Source organism: Cryptomeria japonica, chromosome 3, assembly GCF_030272615.1.
Source record: "Cryptomeria japonica chromosome 3, Sugi_1.0, whole genome shotgun sequence".
Classification (NCBI taxonomy): domain Eukaryota; kingdom Viridiplantae; phylum Streptophyta; class Pinopsida; order Cupressales; family Cupressaceae; genus Cryptomeria; species Cryptomeria japonica.
Window position 1 is genome coordinate 883,466,367 of NC_081407.1, and position 23,045 is coordinate 883,489,411.

At 31.3% G+C, this 23,045-nt stretch overlaps 1 protein-coding gene across 1 annotated transcript; it reads right to left on the reverse strand.

The window, feature by feature from the left end:
• Positions 1–10,040: 10,040 nt before the first annotated feature.
• On the reverse strand, positions 10,041–16,769 carry LOC131070779 (probable WRKY transcription factor 33). The gene is made up of 3 exons (XM_058006425.2): positions 16,244–16,769; positions 15,010–15,180; positions 10,041–10,516 (listed from the first exon to the last, which is right to left on the reverse strand). Exons 1-3 carry the CDS (start codon positions 16,690–16,692, stop codon positions 10,354–10,356), a joined length of 783 nt encoding a protein of 260 aa, XP_057862408.1. The 5' UTR covers positions 16,693–16,769; the 3' UTR covers positions 10,041–10,353.
• Between the last annotated feature and the right edge of the window lie 6,276 nt (positions 16,770–23,045).

Genomic DNA, 23,045 nt, shown 5'->3' on the forward strand with positions numbered 1-23,045 from the left:
AAATGGATATTTCCACTAGTTCTTGTTTAGGCAAATGAAGAGAATGTTTGCTAGACAGTTGCCTCCACCATTGTAGGAAAGCTGAAAACAACTCCCCCAGTTTTTTTTGGTGTTGCATAGATCTGCCATGGTACCATCTCGTTCTATATTATGTGAATAATGAGCGATGAATTTTTGGACTAGTTCCTCGAATATTCTAATGCCACTTGCTAATCGGGAAAACCATTGTGTGGTTGTGCCTCCCAAACTCTGAGGAAAGAGGCACATTAGATAGTTGTCCTCATAGGCCACCTCTAAACAAGTTGAGTGGAATTATAGTACACAATCTCTAGGGTCTCCTTTGCCCCTGTACTTTTCAAACTTAGGTGTTTCAAACCCTCGCGGAAAAGGTGGCATATGCATGTTCCTATCAAAATGATAGGGACAAATATTGTTACGTGAAAATCGAGTAGTCTTCACACCACTATTGAGTTGTTGAGCGAGATTTTCTACCTGTTGTCTCAACATGTCTATTTATGTAGGAGGAGGAGGTGGGGGATTCCCTTGATGATTAAGGTCATATCGGAAGTAAACTCTACCTCTTCCACCATCGTTATGGCTATGTTGTTCTGATGTCTGCCGTATCTGTGTGGTATCAAAATCAGAGGGTAGTTTAGCACCCTCTTGAGCAAGTCTCAGAAAATGAGCATTTGCATTGTTTCTAAGGATTTAATCAAAAAGTCTATTGAACTTGGGATTGTGTTGTGCTCTTTCTATAGCTTCGGCAGTTGGAGTGCTAGGATCTTCATCATTTGTGCCTCCTCCAATGGCCTCATGGAAATCGTTGAGGTTTTCTTCCTCCTCTTCAATCTCTAGTTGTCTAGTTTTTGATCCGGTGTGAGCCATTTTGTTTGAAAGTTTTGAGGTTTTGGTGATTTATGAGGGATGGTGATGAAATGTTTTGATGAGAGATAAGAGTTTTGTGAAATGTTTAGAAGATGGATCTCTAACATTGAAGGTTGGATGTTAACAAATTTCTTTGTGAATTGCTCTTGTGTTTTCAACAATTTTGATGTGATAAGGTATAGCAAGGTTTGAGATGTGTTACAAACCAAGCTACCTAGCAATGAGAGGATGCACTCATAAACTAGTTTTAACCTGCGTAGAAATGTCTCTTAGGATGATTGATCCTAGATGTAGAGACACCCTAAAAGTGATTTGTTGGTTTGATTTAAGCAATATTTAAAAGAACTTAGGACAAGACCTTTTTGTGTTTTGAGAGTTGAATTTTTATTTTTTTTTGTGATGTGTGAAGGTGAAAGTGGATAGAATATGGATCTCAATAAAAACTTTCTGTCACAAAGGGGGTTTCTACTTCTTCCTCTCTCTCAGGGGTTGGTGGTTCCCCTCGAGCTACATTGTAGGTGATACAGACTTGTGGAAAGAAAGCAGGGTTGATCTTGCCCCCTTTGTTTTTGTGATAATTCAAGGCTCTAGACTAAGTAAACACTCTATTTTTCAAAGGCTCTTTGTCGAATTCATTGGATTTTCCTTGAAGATATAAATGCATATGATGCAAGAAGGCTCTGTGTGAGAGAAAAATTTGTATATCGATATAGAAAAACTTCCTTCTTTTGATAAGAGCTTTTGAACTCAATTGTCTCTTTTTCAATGTAGTCTTTTGATGAAGACTCTTTTTTCTCAAAATGTGAGTGATGGCCATACAAATTGATACTTCGTTTCACTTGTTGATGTTTGTTTTTGTTGGTCAATGTTGATGTAAAATTGTGTTGGATGAAATACTTGGTTTAAATTTGTTTTGAATTTCTTTGACAAGAAAACATAGCAAGCACACAAGCACAATAGGTGTGGGTCTAGATCAACCCAATCATGAACTTTATTGAACATTTTCAAATGTTTTTGTATATTTTTTCCAAAAGCCTAAAGTCGGATCAAATTGTTACTGGTCTGACATAAGATGAAGACAATTCAAAAACACTTTATCCCTAAGGTCAATGGCCAGTTGCGATATTTTTAGCCCACATCTTGATATTTCTTTGACTTTGGTACTACATACCTTATGAACCCCGCCATGGCAGGTAAGGATGTGATATACTAAGTCTTGCACGAGCATGACAAATAGATGATCCCTATGATGGGGAAGTCACCACTTTTATCAAGCTACAAGTAGCCTTTCAAAAAGTCTTGTTTCTACTCAAGGAAATATGTATGGTGAGTATCTTGGGAGAAAAACCATCTATGCTCTTGCACTGAACTTCTATAAAATATCCTCAATCAATAGAATGAGTGGGCTTCTATAATAAAAGGTGTCTAGTAATGTTTGATGTTTTTGGACATAAGTTCATTCTGCAGTGACTCACTTAAGAGCCTTGTAACTTGTGGTGGGGCTCATACATCCTTTCGGCAAGTTACACTGTAGGAACAACTATACCCAAGGCTACAACTTTCGCTCTCACCTGATTTCTATAGTGGCTCAAAGGATTAACCACGCAAGGTCGTTCCCAAGAGTGATGTGTCTCTTGGCAGGCCTCTCTTAAAAATATTAAATTTTGAGCATTACTAACACTTTTCTCTTGCACCTAGGATCACGAGAGCCAAGGGAGAGGATAGTGTGTGTTAGAAGTAGGACCACTCTACAATTTTTTGCACAAGTGTGCCAAACAATTAAAAACACTTGTTCTTTTTAACTAGTTTATTGCAATGTGATTTAAATACTATGGAGATGTTTCTCCAACAAACATGGTGTTCTTTTTAACTTCAAGGCAATATGTTGTCTAACTAGGAAAATGAAAATCTCGATCAACCAAATTGAAGCACGTTTTTTCTAGAAGTAAAATCAAGTTTGTAACAAAAAGGGACAAGTTGTTTGTTCTTTTTAACTTGCAAAAAAAAAGAAGTGTTGATTGTGAATTTTAGCCTTTGCAAGAAAATGAAAGTTGTTTTGTTTATTTTAAGCCCAAAATAAAAAATTTGTCCTAACTTGCAAGAAAACAATTTTATTTTTTTTTAAGCACCAAATGAAAATTTGTCCTAGCTTGCAAGAAAACAAATTTTGTTTGTTTGTTTTAAGCACCAAATGAAAATTTTGTGTTGATTTTATAACCCAAAATGAAAAGTGAAGTTTATTTTAGTTCAAAAAGGGAAAGTGAATTCTTTTTATCCAAATTTAAAACAAAATTAGAAAGCAAAAGAAATCAAAAGCCTCCAAGTTTTAAACTCCTTGAATTCTGCAACACAAAGGGTTAGCAAAAACCTGCACAAATATAAAACAATTAGTGAAAAAAAATAAAATTTGTGGACTTCCAAAAGCCTAAAAATTTTGATATTTCGATTACAAGTGGTTTTTTTTTCAACTCTCTATTACAATAGTGCTACTCTGTGTAAACATAGAAGCACCAATTTAATGCAAACGCGCTAAAATACTGACAAACACACTAAAATAACCGCAAAAGCACTACTATATAAACAAAAGCACTACTTAAAATTGTTTGGTAAATTGAAATTTCTATCAAACTGAGAGTGCAAAAGTGCTAAAAGAGTGACAAAGCGCTATTTAAATAACAATAGTGCTAGATCACAGGCAAAGGTGTTACTTCTCTAACAGAAGCGCCAAAACTCTAACAAAAATGCTACTTCCTCTGCTGTCAAAAGCGCTAAAACATGTTCATGAGCGTTAAAGCGCAACCCGTGTGACAAATTTAGCAATGTTTCAAAAAAAGTTAGTAGCTTGGAATCAGAAGGTTGTGTGTTCGATTCACGTCGGGTTCACCAAATGATGCTCTGCAAAAAGGATGTTAGGAACACACACAAGACAGACAAGTCAAATGTTAGTGTTAGTTTCAATCATAAATGAAATACAAAGGAAACTACAATCCTAAGCAAGCATATCAAGAGAGATATCAATCACATTAAAGAAAGCATACAAAAATGGAGAAAGAAACAAAACACTCCCAAATGCTCTCAAATGTGCTCATAGATGCTCCTCCCTTGTTCCTCTCCTCTCCAAGTTCCACATAAGTGTAGCCCTCAACTTTTTGCACTACTATGGAAGTCTTATGGAGATTCAAGATTTATGAAAATGATTAAAAAGATTATGCAAATGCAAGCAAACTAAATATGAGAAAGCCTAATTAAGCTATATTGATTTAAACCAAAATAACAATGTAGATTATAATTTACTCCTAAAATGCTCTCTTAAATTTCACTATAGATTAGATGCATACAAGATTTCTGGATCTGGATTATGAAGGAATGGGCTCTATTTATAAGAAAAATAGAGAAATGGATGGTTGAGATTGAGTAATCTCAACAAGGTTCAAGATTAAAATATTTATGATCCATGTGAGGGATTTCAACCCAATCCCATGATGACAAATGTCAACATGAGATGGCTTGAGAGGAGAGGGAAGAAGCATTAAATGCTTGAAATGACATGAAGGTTAGCTTGGGAGGTAAGGTTAATGTTGAGTTGAATGAATAAAGTCATTATCCAATGAATAATGCCTTTATCCAATGGATAAACTCTTGTGCAAGAGTTAGTGGGGATAATTATGGTCAAAGCAATGAATGCTTGAAGAGACCCATGAGTTAAATGGAGGTTGAGTTAGAGGAAAAGCCTCTAACCATGTGGGTGAGTTGAGTTAACCATTAATGGTTATGTAAGAGCCATAAATGGTCATGTAAGAACCATTAATGGTTTGGAAGACTTTAGGGGTTAACTTGTTGGAGACATAAAACACTTAATGCTTTTCAAAGACTTTAGAGGCTTTGAGAAGTGACTTCAAGTTGCTTAGGAATGTGACAATAATTAGGGGATGGGTTTAGGATAATTAGGAATGGTTTGGAGGAATCTAGAATGGGTTTAGGATGCAAGTGGGTTTGGTGGGTGAGGGAAAATAGGATTTTAATTAAAATAAAATTACTTTATTTCAACAAAATAGGTGCAACTTGCATTTGTAGGAGAATGCAAGTGGAGGGGCAGTTTTAGGGATTTTAAATAAATGTTTTATTATTTATTTAAAAGAGGAAAAGGGGGTTAATTAAATAAATGTGCTTTATTCATTTAATTGATTTTGAGTGTGGCTTAATGAATTAATTTAAATAAATTGAATAATTTATTTAATTAATAGGAGAAGAGGGTGTGGATGAATTAATTAAATATTAATTTAATTAACTGATTATTGATGGTTAAATAATCAAATAAATAGTAAATATTCATTTAAGTGGACATATTTATGTGACTACACTTATTATTTACAATCTCATCCTAAAGCTCATGTAGTATAGGATCATGTTGAACACCAATAAAAAATATTACAAATCCTTAAGGATAATTTAGTTATAGCTCAAAATGGAATGAAACAACAAGCTAATCAACATCACAATGAAAGGAATTTTGAAGAGATAGATTGGTCATTTCTTTAATTGCAAACTTATAAAAAAAATTCTCTTCAAATTCATAAGAACATGAATCTTCATAACTAAATTTTATGGCCCCTATAAATTTATCCATTGAATAGGAAGTGTAGCTTACAAGTTAGAATTTCCAATTTCTTCAAAAACTCATCCCATCTTCCATGTATCTTGTTTAAAGAAATTAATAGGTAACAATATTCCAATTCAATTAGAATTTTTATAGTTAGATGAAGAAGACAAGTTTATTTTAGAACTTGAGGAGATTATTGAGAAAAAGAGCGAAAGCATTATGAAATAGAATTATTTATGAGCTCCTAATTAAGTGTAAGAATATGCCAATTGAAGATGCAATATGGGAAGATGAAAAATTTATACTAAAATATACATAGTTGCACATTGAGGATAATTATTTTTTGAAGGGGAGGGGCATGTTAGATCCCTAATATTACAGCTAATGTTATGACCCTAATGTCATAGGTTCCTAAGTATATATTATATTTTCTAAATATATTGTGTTGAGCACTCGTGGCATGCTTAACCTTAACATTAGTTATAGTTAGTAAAATAATTAATTAGGATGACAGGGTATGTCCTTACTTAGCTAAGCTTATCAATAAAGGTGGAGTTGTTTCAAGATACCAAAGAATCATATCCTCTAATATTGATATCATATGTTATCATCTCATAATTGGAGGTCACCCACTTGGAGTGGTTTGCTATAATTATGATATTTTGCATTAATTTCCAATAAATTTCATAACAACACTTGTGTGGAACTCCTTTTTGAACACCTTAATCTCCACTATTTTTTCTTGTTGAAATAATAGTTTAGAAAGTAGATTTAGAGCACTACAACTCTTGTTCTTACATATTTAAATTTTGAGCATGAGATCATTGATTTCTTATCCAAGATTAGTTTTTCCTAATTAAAAAAAAAAAAAGAGTAGCCACTTAAGACCCCCTTTTGTCCCCCATCTTTATGTGCTTACGAGTGAGAACACATCAAAATGAAACATCACAAGCACATTGCCACAATATAGAATCTAATCTACTTTAATTTTGTTAAAATATATGCTTGTTTAACTTTTTCAAGACCAAATTTTGAGTGTTTTTTTTTGTCATTTATGATTTTTGGATTTTATTGTAATTTTCATTCATGTTGCACAAATTTCAAACACACAATAGTAACTACAAATCAATTTAATGAAATAAATGCATTTATCAATATTTAGATAAATAATCATTATTTAATTTAACAATTTTCATTCCATAAACAACTAGAAACTAAATAAAATCGTAGTTAAATGTGCATTAATATTTATTGCATTCCTTTCACTAGAAAGGGATTGAGAATTAAGGATGTTACAAATTATTTGAATTTTCCTTTTTGTAAATATGTTATAGTAATGTCTATTAGCTAGAATAAAAATTGATAGGTAGAGAGGATGTCATTATTTTATAATAAAATTCATTTTTCATCTATGATATATTTTTGTTTTTGTATTCTTAATTTTAAATTTTGATTCATGCATATTATATCAATAATTTTGATACTTATTTTTTAATAATTGTTTAGTTCCAAGTGTGTTAAAAACACATCACTTAATTTGGTTATAAGTTTTTTATGACTATTTATCTAAAATAAATAAAAATTATATTATGTGAAAAGAACTATCTTTTCTTGTGCTCTATATTTTTCATAATTTTACATAAATTATAGTATTTTTCTTTGCAAATAAATCAACCTTACATTAAGGTTCTAATGATCTACTTTTTCTAAAAATAAAGAAGAAAAGCATTAATAACCTAACTAGAATATTTAAAAATTATCTTTTCAAAGATTATATTTTTAGATCTAAAAAAATATATTTGTGAATTATTCTATTAAAATTATTTATAATAGTTAAAATAATAAGAACATTATTTTTTAATAAATAATGTCAATAAATTTATAATTTATCATCAAAGCAATGCCCCATATATATAGATCTATACTCCAAATTAAAAGCATCAAAATTTTCTTAAATAATCCAACTTTAAACATTTGCATACAATATATCCTTTTATATAGAGAGAGAGAGGGGTTGACTCATTAATTTTTATGTTATGTAAGATGCTGGTGGGTTCTACCAAGAAAGAACTCATTTTTATAATAGGAGAAATGAATTCTATATATAAATACATCCTTGTGTGGAAACATGATGGAAAAATTTGAGTCCCTTGGAAGTGGGTGGCTAACATACTATCAAACCTCTTTCCAATGCCTATCTGTACCATAGATCATTGTTTGATAAGCTAAAAACAAATCTAGAAAATTGTGGGGAAAGAACACATAAGTCCAAATGCTTTTTCTTAAAAAAAGGCCCATTGTCTTTGTGACAAAAGAGGATGGCAAATGGAAGGAACATTCATTGACAAAAATATATTAAGAACAAGACCACCTTTTGAGGAAAGATGATCTAGACCAAGTAACTCGCCAATTTATTTATTAATATAGATCTCAAATTAAGGTGCCAGATTCTTGTTGAACCTTTAAACTTTTCTAGAACATAACATTCAAATATAAGGAATTTATTTAATACATTTATTCTCTTTAAATTCACCAATGGTTTTATGGCATCAATAAAGAGGATGATTAATATCTCATGTTTTATTTATTTTTTCAAGATAAAAAGATTAATTATACCATATTATATACTTGTTCAGTTTGTCATGATAGAGGATTGGAAAGAAAATATATGTTCGTTGCGTTTAACATCTACTCACTAATATATTCTGCACACGTTGTTCAACCTTTAAGTGTGTTTATATTACACAATTAAACTTGCTTTAAAGTTGAGACGAAGTCCTTGGCTTATCTCAATAGTAATGATGCTCCTAAAAGAAAAAAAATTGTCTACTCAAATTATTTAAGAATATATAACCTTAAACACATGTTCATAATCATTAATTTGAACTTCTTAATATATAAATCTATTCTTAAATTGCAAATTTTTAAAATTAATAGATTATATCAAATAAAAAACTAAAGTGATATAATCTTTGTCAGAATTCTAGATTGTGTGTAAGACAAAAAATTTCATCAATATTTTGGATCACATTCTGTGATTCATCTCTATGATGATAAAAAATTAGAAAAAAAAATATGATATATCATGATAGAGGATTGGAGAGAAAATATATGCTCGTTGTGTTTAACATGAATAAAATGTTGTGAGAGAGGAAGCAAAGCTAAAATTTAAAAATGAAGCAATGGTTAAGACATCAAGAAGATTATATATAAAAATGTAAGGTAAGTGGATTTGGTAAAGTTGTGTAGTCCAGTGGTAGAATAGAGTATATTTGTGTGATATAACCCAATAAGTGTGGCCTAATCCTCTATTAGTTCACATTCATTAATTCTACTGACTAATATATTGTGCACACTTTACTCAACTTCAAGTGTGTTTATATTGCACAATTAAACTTGCTTTAAGGTTGAGACTAAATCCTTGGCTTATCTCAATGGTAGTGATGCTCCTAAAAGGAAACAAATTGTGTACTCAAATTATTTAAGAATATATAACCTTAAACACATGTTCATAATCATTAATTTGAACTTCTTAATATATAAATCTATTCTTAAAAGACAAATTTTTAAAATTAATAGATTATATCAAATAAAAAATTAAAGTGATGTAATCTTTTCTGGAATTCTAGATTCTGTGTAAGACAAATTTTTTCATCAATATTTTGGATTCATCTCTATGATGATAGAAAATAGAAAATTAGAGAAAAAAATATGATATATCTATATATATTTATTACATGCAAAGTACCATAATACGAAAGCGTATAGAGGCAGGATATGCAAAATTTATGCTCATAATTGAAGGGTGCTAACATGACAATGCAGCGTATTCGAGATACATATACTAATCATTGGAGGCGGTGGAAATTTGGATTTGCTTTCAAGTGATATCCTTGTAACACGGGTGAGCTGGTGACCCCTACAAGATTTTGCATATAGTAAAACACTTCGTTTGGAGCTTAGGGATGCATCATACTCCCTATCTGATAGGAATAATAAGCCCCGGTTATATGTAATAATAATAATAAGCTAATATTAGGTCACAAATTCCTTAACAGGTAATAATTACGCAAGACAAATATTTTCCTGTCTGTACATGAAAGACTTATTGCAATTTGCTCCATTCTGCCAGTACCCGCAAAGATTGCATTATCAATGGCATTTGACTTTGTGTCAAATCACTTCTGAGAAGCTCATATGTGATTGGATACACATATTGCAGATCTATTGCACAGTTACAATATATTCTCTTTAGTGGAGTATATGTTTGTCTCTCACCAGTCCTGTCAAGCCTATAAAGGGTTGACAAATACAAGTGATCAGGATTCAGAAGGCTTACAAATCATTTTATTTTGGGTACACTGGACCCACAATCCTCCTCAGTTTCATAAAATATTTGCATTCAAAATATTACTTTCCAGGGGCCATGTATTTAGCTTTAAATCTCCTTAAGTTATTTGAAATTTAAGCTTTCATTTTTGGGAATCTACCCATGTTATCACACTAGTATAAGATCCAAAAGTAAGAGTACAATTTGAAAATTGAAACTATGGAATACTGTTCACATTTTTCCAGTAAAGACAGGAAAAGTCATCTTATAACTGTGCAAGGCTTACGTACAGCCAATAAATATTATATTGGATGACTTCAATTTTTCAATTTATTGAAGTTTTGAAGTGTTTTTTTATTGTAGTAGTACTGAAATTAGTGCTTTGTGGTTTAAGACAGTGAAGCTTGTCTGTCTATTTATAAAAATGTATCATTCAATTCAAATTACAATTCTGTTATTGTTAAAGATAAGTAGAAATTCACTGAAAAGTTTTTAGTATCCCGAGGGTGAATACATTATGTGTATATATGTATAATTATTAGAGAGAGCTGAGAAAATCAGGCTGCTCAGAGTGTGTATCTGTGCAAGGAGAATGAGTATGTCGGCCTTCGTAGGTGGTGATAACCATGCGAGGATCATCCGCTAATCGCTCCACTCTCTTCTTTACGCGACAATTATTCTGTGTGCACCGATAATAGCTTCTGCAAAACCACAATAATTCTCACACCTCAGCAATAAAAAGAGCATTTAATTACCAAGTACAGATTTATTACTTGTATAAAAATATATATATCCCAAATACTGTCACCAATAAGCAGGTAGGAAATCACAGAAAAAATTTTAATTAGCTGGTTTTGAAAACAACATTGAATTTACAAAGTATTTTTTAAAAGTTTTCTGTTTATGTCATATAAAGAACTAGCTGAACAAGCCTATTGTTTGGATCCGCTAAGTTTGTTACGTGTCTATATACTTTTTGTATTCATCAAGTTGCACTCTAGAGGAGTCAGTCATTAGTATTTTTTTATTTTTTTGCTTTATGAGTTATTATTTTTCTAATTTTTAAATCTGGTTTTTTCTTTAATAAGAATGATAATCAATTAATGATACAGATTTTTGTAATCGATTTTGTTGATTATATGATCCATTATTTCTGCACTCCTAGAGCTCTCTATCATCCCGATGATAGATTACTTTCATACAATGTAATCCAGATACATCAGCCATGCCCATTAATTGTTTATAAATTAGTGTTTCAAAGTGATTTCAACTTATTTTTTAAAATAAAATATAAAAGAAAAACATATTACAATTTACTGTAAAGAAAACAAATTTAATAAATCTGTTGAACAGAAATAGAAATGCAATATTTTATTTGAGAAATTTTTAACGGTCAAATTCAATCATTTATTAATATGTAAGAAATTCTAGATTTATCACTAAGAATGTGATGATGCTTGTAAACACAAGGAAAGTGGTTTTGGACATTGTAAGAATCATTTAAAAGATAAATATGAGTTCTTTAAAACATAGATAAAATTAGGAAAAATCCAAAATAACATCCAATTTTTTTGAAATATTATAAAAAAATTTCAAAATATATGCTTACATAACATTTATAAATAATAAAATATCTAGTTTAAAATATCATCCAACACTTTTTTTAATATAGTAAAGTGGATATTCATAAACAAATTTGATCCCTAATTAAATGAATGTAAATAATGTGTTGAAAATGAAGAGATAAAGAGGAAGGGATGTGAAGAGAGAGGGAAGGACATCAAATAGGGGGAGGGAGATCTCAGATTTTGGAAAATTGTGTATATTTTTATTTGGAATAATAAAATAAAATAAAATTATAAAAAGATTACCTTCAATCTTACTGAAAGCTACAATACATATATATCAATAATACAAAAAGCAAAAAACATAGTAAAAAAAGAGATACTTAATTATTTAATTAAATATATATATTTTAAATAAAATTAAACTATTAAAAATACAAGATAGATAATAATGAAAAAAAGTATTAAAATGAAAGAAATATATACCTACATAATTAAATAGTAAATTTTAAAACTTAACATTAAATTATTAAAGTTGAGGATAAAGTTTAAGAATGTATAAGAATAAAAGATTTTAAACAGATGATAGAATAGAATAAATGATACATAAATATAATTCTAATGAATGAAAATGGAAGTTCTCAAGATAGATTAAGGTTGAGAGAGAAAAAATGAGATAAAAGTAGAAACAAAGATTAAGTAGCTCCAAATTCAAACATAGTGTGATAAATATTTAATGCATGAAAAATGAAAAATAGTTATATGTTAAAAAGAATTTCGAAATAATAAAAAATAAAATTACATTAGTTATGGAAGAAATCATAGATGTAAGGTGTAGAAGAGAGAAGGAAAGGGGAATACAAAAGAGATTATATAATGTAGATATTGCTGAATCATTAAAGTAATTCAAAATTAAATATATAAGGTTTTTGAAAAATCTAATATATATTATTTTTGAAAAAAGTTGTATAACATCTTTTTTTAATTTTTAAATAAAGAAAAAAAATGTTTATAGAGAAAAAAGAGTGGGCTTATGTTTTTTACTATAAATATTTTTCTTGTTATTTGATGCTACTAATTTATTATCTATTTACTCATAAAAAAATTACTTCATGAGCACTGGAAAAATTGTAAGCATAAAGATAAGGAAAATAACCATATGTATAATTATATTAGAAACTATTTTAAAATAAAAAATATTTAAAAATTTTGTGCATCACTTAGATTTATTTTTAATTAATCGAGAAATTTTATATCATGATATGAATAAAAAAAATGTATTTAGAAGGCTGACAATATTTGTTAAGGAATATTATTTTTTTGATTCATTTCACTTTGAGATTATGATGAATGGAGCCTATTTTTATAATATTAGATGGAATTCTTCTTTTTTTTGTTGTTAATGGATATTTAGTTTATTGGTTAAGTTGGATTGTTCTTTAATGAGCTCACTAGAAATCAAGTCTTTCTAGTTCAAGACTCCAACATCATACAAAATAAAAACAATCTTCAATTCATACAAAAGGAAAAAAAAGATAATATCAAAAACATCTTTAAAGATTGAATTTATAATAAAATTAAATTTATTAATAACCATAATCATGATATTTTGATACAATATATGAAATTAATTGACAACTAATATCAATAAATCTATTTTAAATTTATTTGTAATATCAACATTTTTATTTGAAAAAATATATTTATTTATATATTATAATTAATATTTAATATTATGTAATTAAGATAATACATATTCTTGTATAATTACAATTATAATATTAAATAAAATAAAAAAAATTAAATAACTTAAAATTTAAACAAATATTGTTATAATGTGTACAATTATTAAGGTGGCAATATATATGTATTGGAATACTTCATCCTATACTTTTTTATTATGAAAAATGTAAAAGGTGGGTACAATAAATACATTGTATTTTATCATCAAATGTATATGATTATCAAAAGATTTTTTGTTCATTTTAATTCTGAATAAATATTATTTTTTAATAAGAATACAATATTTTCATAACAATAAATAGAATTTTCTCAATTATTGAATCACTTGTGTTTGATATAGAGATACAAAGATTTTTAGTTATCATAAGATTTTGATATTATTTGTTCAACTATTAGAACTTCCATGAAAAAGTATTGTTCAATGCTCTGAAAAAATCATTTCAAGAACATATTCACTAGACATGTTAATGTGGCAAATTATGTGATAAGTCATGACTCCAAACTTTAGTTGTAGATTGATAATTGTCTATATGACATCTCTAAACAAATAGAGGTCCTACTATTGTCCCTATCCCTTGGATATATAATTTTGAGTGCATCAAATTATTATAATAAAACAAAAATTTGCATGCTACTATCTTTTACTTTTGTAAACTAGCCTTGTTTTATCAATTTAGATATATTATTGAATTAGAAATAAAAAAATTATAAAAGATTAATAAGTTATAATTGGTTGAGTACAATTAGTGGGATGATGATATATTCCTTGAATTGTGTCATGAGTAAGGTTCAAATACTTTAAAATTGCAATAAATAGATAATAATAAGATTATAATTGTGTTTCAAATAAATTTAACACAATGAATACCTAATTGTCCTTAACTTCAAAAAAAAAAAAAAAAAGATATTCTTAAAAATATAACCTGAAATTATTATTATCCTAAAAATAATAATTAAAAGTTAAATATATTATTGTTTTCCTTTTGTCACCTACACTAAGATATTGCAAAGGGATATGCAATTGATTACTAAACTGTCTCTTCTTTCAAAGAAACAGAATCATATCCCACAAGTTGTGGGTAGATAGCTTAAGACAATCATTTGTAGGCCGTATTGACGGCACGCTGGTTCGGGTTGAAGGTTTGTTGTAACCTCTCCTTGGAAAAGCTTACAAAGTCAAATCGTTCAAAACACAGCCGTAAACGTAAATCATTTTAATTAGCTCGATAATGATTCAGTTGATAGATAATACTCGCTTTTTAAATTTCTGTTTAAGAATTTAGATAATTAGAAAAAGTGAAAATCAATAAAACTTGCCTGCCCAAATCTTGCATGCAGCGTGCAAATGACGTCCACTACCATGCAACTAATATAAGATATTTAGCATTTAAGCAAACTAAAAACGTTGCACAGCAGGTAGGAAGTAATATCAGAGAGACAAACCTAAATAAATTAAAAATAATTTAGCTTAATATTAGGTGGTATGGGTATTTCACAATTTATATATTTCTTAAATGTATGATAGTTTTTAATTTAATTATTTCAGTCATATACAGAAAATATAATTTGTAATATTGATTGAAAGATATACACTGTTAAAATATTAATATTATTTGTAAAAAATTCTTATATTGCATAAACACATTGAAAAAATGCGGATCGAAATTTTCGCGTATTGCAATTTACTAATTGACTATATTGAAAGCAAGATTTGAAAAGTGTTACGTAAAATTTCAGTGTCTCGACCGTTGGAGTTCGACGAGCATGCAACATTCACTACATTTTAGATTCACATGCAATAGCACACGTCATTTTGTTTAATTTTGTGGTCTGTTTCATTTGGAAATATTAGGAGAAAATGTGTGTATATTGGGAAAGAGAAAAACCTGGGATGGTGAGTGTTCTTAACAACTTTTTGGCCGTATTTTCTCCATTTATATCCATCATCCAGCACATCAACCTCGCTCATTGTTTGGAAACAAAATCTCGGTTCTCTCAGCTTTCTCCTTATTTTCACCTTCTTCATTTTCATACAGTTGGCCGAAGCTCCTCCCCACCTGCAATTAGAACCAGAATGTATATTAAATTGTAACAGAATCTCCTGCCCACATAGAACTAAAAGTATATTAAAAACATGCAATCAAAATGTAAACTGGATTACAGGGATCGTGACCTTGTTAGGCGTCTTTCCCACAAACATATAAAAAAAAATATGGTCTTTCCCTTCATATCAAATAGGCTTTAAATCCATGCGTCTTCCAAGTTTCTTCACTGCTAAAAGTGCTCATTTCTAATGTTAGGAGCAAATACATGGAACAATCTAAGCATTGAAGAAATTCCCCTCCCTAAAGAAGATGAAGACCTAAGGATCTGACTTCAATACTTATTGTAGAGAAGAATTTGTCCAGCCAGTCTTAAATCTCACACACTAAGCAACATATTAAGTCTAAAGAATGTCAGTCAATTATGAGTGTTTAACACTTTTAAGTCTAGAAATCAAAACTTAGTGTGTGTGATTTAAGCCATCCAGATTTGCCCTACTTGATAAAGAGGCTTCTGCAACCAAAATGTACTTCATGAGCAGAACACTTGACTGAAGCCTAGGAGCCTCACTAACCTAACTTAAAGCTGCTCTCAACCAACAAATCTAATATAAATCCTTTTTTGTATGTATGCTTTTAGTTTTGATTATGTAGTTTTTTAATTTTCATCTTTCTGATTATGGATCATTGAATGTGATCCGCAAACGTGATAAAAACTATATGGATTTGAAATCAAAAGTTTACATGCGCCTAACTATTCTAAGCATGTTTGGGTGGTCTTCTCAACCAACAAATACAATGTAAAAAAAATTTGTAAGCTTTTTCTTTCAATTGTATATATTTTTTAATTTTCCCCTTCTTAATGATAGATCAGTAACATCGATCATAAAATATAAGACATTTTCATGTCTAAATATTCAGTTTCAATTGTCTATATTTTTTGATTTACCTCTTCATGATGATGGATCAATGAGTTTGATCCTAAACATCGATCAAAAACTACACACATTTTCCACAACTCATATCTAAGTACAAAAGATTTTTGTATTTTGATTTTGTTTCATGCAGGGGCACTCACCAGAAATTACTAAAGCTTTTGATTCCCTCTGTTCTTCTGGAATTTTCCTTGACAGTTGAAGCATTGGTGATTTGAGCATCCTCACATCTCAGCATCTCAAACTCAGATGGGTCTGCGCAATTAAATCCAACCTGATCAACCCCATGAAAATCTGGGTGATCAGGCTCAAACCCAGTGCAGTTGAGCAGAGTTTCTTCACAAACCCTTTTCCCATCTACACTAACCTTCAATTGGTTTGATGAATAGTTAGGTCGAAGAAAGGAATAATCAGAATTATTATCACTGTGCGAGGCAAACTGTAGATCCTCTTCAGGAACGTCATTTCTTCTGAACTCCTCAAAGGGGTTAATTGAATTTGGCTGCTGAACCCTGAAAAACCCCTGCATACAGTCTGCTGAAACAAAGGGATTCATCTCACTGTAAGTATTTTCCTCAGAAGTCTCGGTCATGTTTAGGGCAAGAAAAAAAAGAATCGGTCTGACTTGCAGAAGGATGAAAAGAGTCTTTTCTTCTTCAACAATGGTAGGTTAAAAAAGAGAGAAAAAGTGTATGATCAGAAAAGGTTTAGTACAGATTGAAATGATGGAGATCGATGAATAGGGAGAAAGATTGCAATCGATGGGGTTTGTTCTTTTCCTTTTGTTCTTCAGCTTTGGCGGTGACGATGATGATTGAGTTATGGGCGTGATCATTTGTTGACTTTTGATAAAGTAGGGTTGAGATTTTGTATCAGAGATATACTTTCAAGTGGCCATCATTCCTGAGCTCAGAGGAGAGAGGAGAGAGGAGAGAGGAGAGAGAGGGACATCACCTCTCTCTTTCGCTTCTAATGCGTCGAAGCTGACGTCATACTCCCACGTCGGACTGGCCCACGCCCCAATATTCATCCATTCTCATTACCTTACATAAAATTCAGCTTGTTTCTGTCTTTTCAACTCACGATATTCCCATTTCATTTTGCTTTCGAAATGATTGTGCATCCAATTCAATAGCTCTTTCTACCATAGAAACCTATCACCTAACACATTATATATATATTATGTATATATATCTCTATATCTCACATTCAAATAGACATTAGAGTCCATGCATATGATTGCGCTTAACCATCAATCATCCCCAATTTCTTCATATGATTATGACAATATTTGATACATTTGAATTGGAGCATCATGGTAGGATGATCATATAAGTGGGCATTCCAATACCTTTCTTATCATGACCCTTCAAAAAAAAAAATTAATGTTTGAAAATGGAGCGCTTTTTTCTACACTGATTCCATAAAACCTTTACTTAAACCAACATTTTGCCTACAAATCTGTACCAGCCTAGAGCTCCTTGGTGTGGTAAACTAGAATTACCGTTCAACTTTGGAAAGGAAAACACCTGTCCGCACTTGGACCCAGTGTGCAATTGGGTTAAGTAAAAGAAATTTGAATGATTGAAGATACTCCTTTTTTATTCCAAAAGCAATCAGCTTTAGATAGGCCAAAAAGTGGCTGCTTGGGAAACTACATTAAGCTATGGCGCACTCAAGTCGATTAGTGGGATCATGGACCAGACATGTAAAAAGCTCGAGCCCCCCACTCCTATATTAAAAAATTCAAATGGTGTAAGGATGACATACTTATAAGTCTTTCTTGAATGTGATAGGCTACTAAATTGTGTTTTTCAAATGAAAATTTGGTTAAAATTATGTTGAAGTAGATTAAGAGGGCAATCTCAATCTCATGATAAAAATCTATACACAGTTCAATCTAAAAACACTCATATTCAATACCAACTTATTAAACATTCAATGTTGTACCTTATCACAGTCATACCATTTGTCCAATAAGAAAAAACATTCAATATTACATCTTATCATAGTCATATCGTTTGCCCAATAAGTGAATATGTGTACCTAAATGCTAGACAATTTGGGTGAGATTATGTTCTCCAACTCTTAACTATACATTTTGCATTAGCATGCACATGGAGTAGTTGGGTCTCACATACTTTGTATTGAATGTTTAATTTGTTAAATAGTTATTTTCTTAAACATGTTTGATATACTTTTAGCTTCATGGTATAAATTTAAATTGAATTGAAGTCATTTATTATTTATGTACAAGTGTTAAATTATAATGAATTGAATAGTAATTATTTTCTCTCGAATAAATTTTAAGAATAGAACTTTGTTCATTTGATCTAAATTAAGTTTGTAGCCAACAAAAATATTCTTTTAAATTAAGCTTTACTGTATTGGCGAGTTCTTTATTTATAGTTGTGAATGGTGAAAATGTGAATGTAAATAAGATGGAAACAATGCAATTCAAGATCCAAAATCACACACAACAATCACTCAATAAAACCTAAGGTCTATGCATAAAATCAAATGATAAACAATAATGTCATAGCAAAGACCTTAGATTGCTCCATTGTTTACTTGATCAACTTGAATGCTTAATGTAGATTTGCTCTAAGATTTTGTATCATAACTTTAAAATCATCGTGATAGTGTGAAGGCTTGATGTTTGATAATGGATGATGATAGAGCTATCTTGATAATGATAAGATTAGACTTGTGTGAATAATATTGTCATTGATGTCAAACTAGTCATTCAATTATGTACCAAACAGTGTATGCAGGCCTAGATATCAGTCTAAATGTTATGGATGTTATGCAGAAGGTTACAGCTATGTATGTAAGGTTCAGATGTTGTGGTTTTTGGTTAGAAGTTATTATGCAGCATAGATAGTTTCGGATGATGGAATTTTGGTTCATCCCGGTATCAGTTATGTGTCTCGGTTTCAGCAGTTTGCATCTTTGGTAACTATCAGAAGTATCTCTTTGGTTTTTGTGATTGCAGTTTCATTGGTACATGTGGAGTCTAGATTTTGGAAATATTGAGTGTGATCTTGTGGCGATAGGTCTGTTCTCTTGGGTTCAGATTCAACCCTTGCCCTTTTTCGGTAATCATGGTATATGCTTTGGTAATCAGAAGTATGTAAAGGAATTGTGTAGAAGTATTATGGAGGTCGACAAGAGCTTATTGATAACGTGTTGGGCTTAGTTGACATGCTATTTTATATTTGTGCCCTCCGGTGTGTGTGTGTGTGTGTGTGTGTGTGTGTGTGTGTGTGTGTGTGTGTGTGTGTGTGTGTGTGTGTGTGTGTGTGTGTGTGTGTGTGTGTGTGTGATCATGAGTGATGAATGAAGAAGAAGCGAATTGATCAAGAGTGAGTGTGTGTGATGTGTGGAAGATAATTGGCAACAAAAGAAGCAGTGTATGTGAGAGTTGCAAACAGTGAAGGAAATCAGTAGTGCAGTAGTCCTTTACCAGACCTACTGCAGAACAGTAGTGCAGCGATCTCTAACCAGATCTTCTATAAAGTCTGAGGTTTGTAATATGAGCTTAAGTTGGAACTAATCCCATGCATTTGGAGATGCAAACTTTCTCAGTTCAACCCTTTCAATTGCAGTGAGTATTCTGATAGTTAACTATTTATTTTGTATCTGTAGTGAGCAGTTCGGTAGTGAGCCATTTTTGCAATCTGCCAGTGAACCACCTATTTGTAAATTCAAATATAACTAGTTATATTTTTCTAAAAGTTAACACTCTTTGTGGTTTTTCCCTATTTGGGTTTTCCTCGTACAAATTCTGGTGTTCATCTTGTGGTTGTGTTCTTCTTGTTTATTCTACATTATCTGTTTTAAGTTGGAGGACAACTTCAATTGGTAAAAAAATTATTGTTTTATTTAAGTGGGAATACTAGTTCACCCCCCCCCACCCCCCCCTCTCAGTATTCTAGTGCTTTCAACCTGATCAACAATCGGTATCAGAGCTTTGGTCCCTTGCTTGGAAAGCCTAACCACTTAAGGGAGATTTGTGTTGGCTGATTCATGGCACCTATATACTTGGATGAAGAATTTCAGATGGATGAAGAATTGAAGACAACCCTTGAAGATTTGGAAAGTGTTGAATCAGAGAATGAAGAATTGAAGGAGAATGTGAAGATTGTGAAAGAATGTGTATAGAAGTTGAGAGAGAAAATCTAGAAATTCAAGTTGAGGAATAAGGAGGTTAACAATTAGTTGAATCAAATGAATGAGACCATCAAAAACCTGATGCAGAAAATAGAGGAGAAGGATAAGACAGAGCAGTTCCTAAAAGAGACATTAAAACTGAAATCTAAAGAATATGAAAAGCTAAAACAAGAAAATATGAAGGTAGAGAACAATATCCTTGACAACAACAAGCTCCTATAAGATTTGATTAGCATGCAACAAGTTAAGTCAAACAAAACCAAACTTGGTTACCAAACCGGTATGTACTCAAATTAGAATGTGAAAGAAGAAAGTCAGGAAGTCAAAGCTGATTTTGGTATTATGGATGTGTTGCATTGGTTTTCTCATTGATTTCAACACTTATCAACACCTATCCTTTTGGTGATCTTTGGTTATGTTGAACTGGCACATTATGTTCACCGGCATGTTTAGTGACTTATGCATAGTCACCGATATATTGTTCACCGACAGGTTATATTTTTCACGAGCACTGAGCATGACTTGTTATCATCTGGAGATCACTTGGTTATGTCAAAGACATGGTTTGGACACTTGGTTTTTTTATTTTGGTTATTGGTCTAATCGGGTTGACATTTTTGTTGTTACCGACAAATTGGTCTAGGTTATGGACCGGCAAGCATTATCTATTCCATATCAACACGACACGTTATGGAGATGATTTAATTAAATTGGATATTATTGTAAATGTATTGAGCTGACATGATACATCGCATCTTGAATTATTTGTAATTGATTTAATTGTAATATTCTTAGTCAGTCGACCTACACATTTGGTCTTAGGTTTTGGTATATATGTAAGATCTCATTTGTGAGATGAAGTAGTAGCATAGAGAGATGGTATATGGTTATGGTATTGTAACATGGTATGTGCGAATATTGAAGTTCATATGAGAAGACCATAGAGAAGGTTTAAGGAAGGTTTGAAGGTGATTATCAGAGCTTAACCAGTACTGAATCCAACATTGGAGATGCTACTTTGATCAGTACATTATCATTGGATTTAATCATCCAATTGTAGTTAGTGTGACTCATATTTTGTGGTTGAGCAATGAGCTCTAGGCGACTGGCCTTTCTGCATGTGCAGACCCCATTTGTATACACATACTATTTGCAGTAGTATCATCTGATTGTGGGTAAGGTTTCCCATCGTGGTTTTTCCCCTTACAATGTTTCCACATACAAATCTTTGGTTTATGTGTTATGGATGTTGTTTCTCTTTCTGTTCTATGCATTGAGTTTAACCAGTATTAGTATTAACTGCTAGTCTATCTACTGACATTAAGTTTGGTTTACCGGTATTAAGTATCAAGTTTGATTAAGTTATATTTGGGATGAAATTGATTGACAACTGATTTACCCCCCCCCTCTCAGTTGCCTTCGGGTCCTAACAATTAGTATCGGAGCCAAGTCCTCTTTTTGCAGAAGTTTAACAACTTGAGGAGATTCTATGGCAACTAACATTTGCAGGAAGGACAGTCTGAAATCTGATGGAACTAACTATGGTATATGGAAGATCAGAATGGAGACACATCTGAATTGCATTGGAAGAGACATATGGGATGTTACAAAGAATGGCTATGTTGCTCCTTTACCGAATCAACCTCATCCACCAACATTAGCTAAGGATCAAGAAAATGATTGCAAAGCAAGAGAAGCACTTTTGAGCGCATTGTCATATCAACAAATCATGGGCTTATCAGACCGGTCTACTTCTAAAGCTATTTGGGATAAATTGGAGATATTGAATGAAGGAGATACCACTGTCAAAATTGCAAAACTGGAATGCTTTCGGGTGAGCTATGAAAATCTAAAAATGGAAGAAGATGAAATATTTTTTGCTTTTATGGAAAGGGTTAATGAAATTGTTTTGGGAATACAATATTGTGGAGGTTCCTTGAGTGAAGATGAAATTGTTTCTAAATTTTTAAGAGTATTGCCACCGGCATACAAAATTAAAGTAACTGCTATTAATGAGTTGAGAACAATGCCTAATACATCAGTATCTAGAGATACCTTGGTTGGAAAACTTTCAGCATTTGAGCTTGAGGAATTTGGTCTTGTTGCTACAATTAAGACAAATTTAGACTTCAAAGCATCATCATCATCATAAACATCTGATAAATCTAATTGGAAAGCACTTTATGCAAGAGAACTTGAAGATATCAGGAGGGAAAATGAAGAATTGGAAGAACTTGAAGCACTATTTGCAAGGAAAATGCCTAAAGGTCCTATTGGAAGTAAGTATGAAGGTGAAGCACCATTTAAATGTTTCAAGTGCAATAAAATTGGTCATATGGCATCTAGATGTCCTAATAGACATGCAATATTAAGAGAAGAAGCTAAAAGAACATATAAGCCTAACCCTGAATATCAGAGATACAAATTTAAGAAGAATAGAGACAAATCATGTTACTATGTTGATGAAGGAGTTACTGATGATTCTGATGAAGAACCAGCAAACAATGGATGGGCTTTTGTTGCAATAAAAGAAGATCAACTGACACCTACTGTTCCACCGGTAGAGCAGGCCCTAGCAGCTAAAATTGAAGAAAAGGATGAATGGATTATAGATTCCAGATGTTCACATCATATGACTGGTGATAAAAGTAAATTCTTATCTTTTTAGGAATACAATGGAGGTCTAGTAAGATTTGGGGATGACAAAGCTTGTTTGATCAGAGGAAAAGGCAAATTATATCTTTTGATGGTAAGCACAATACTGACAACATT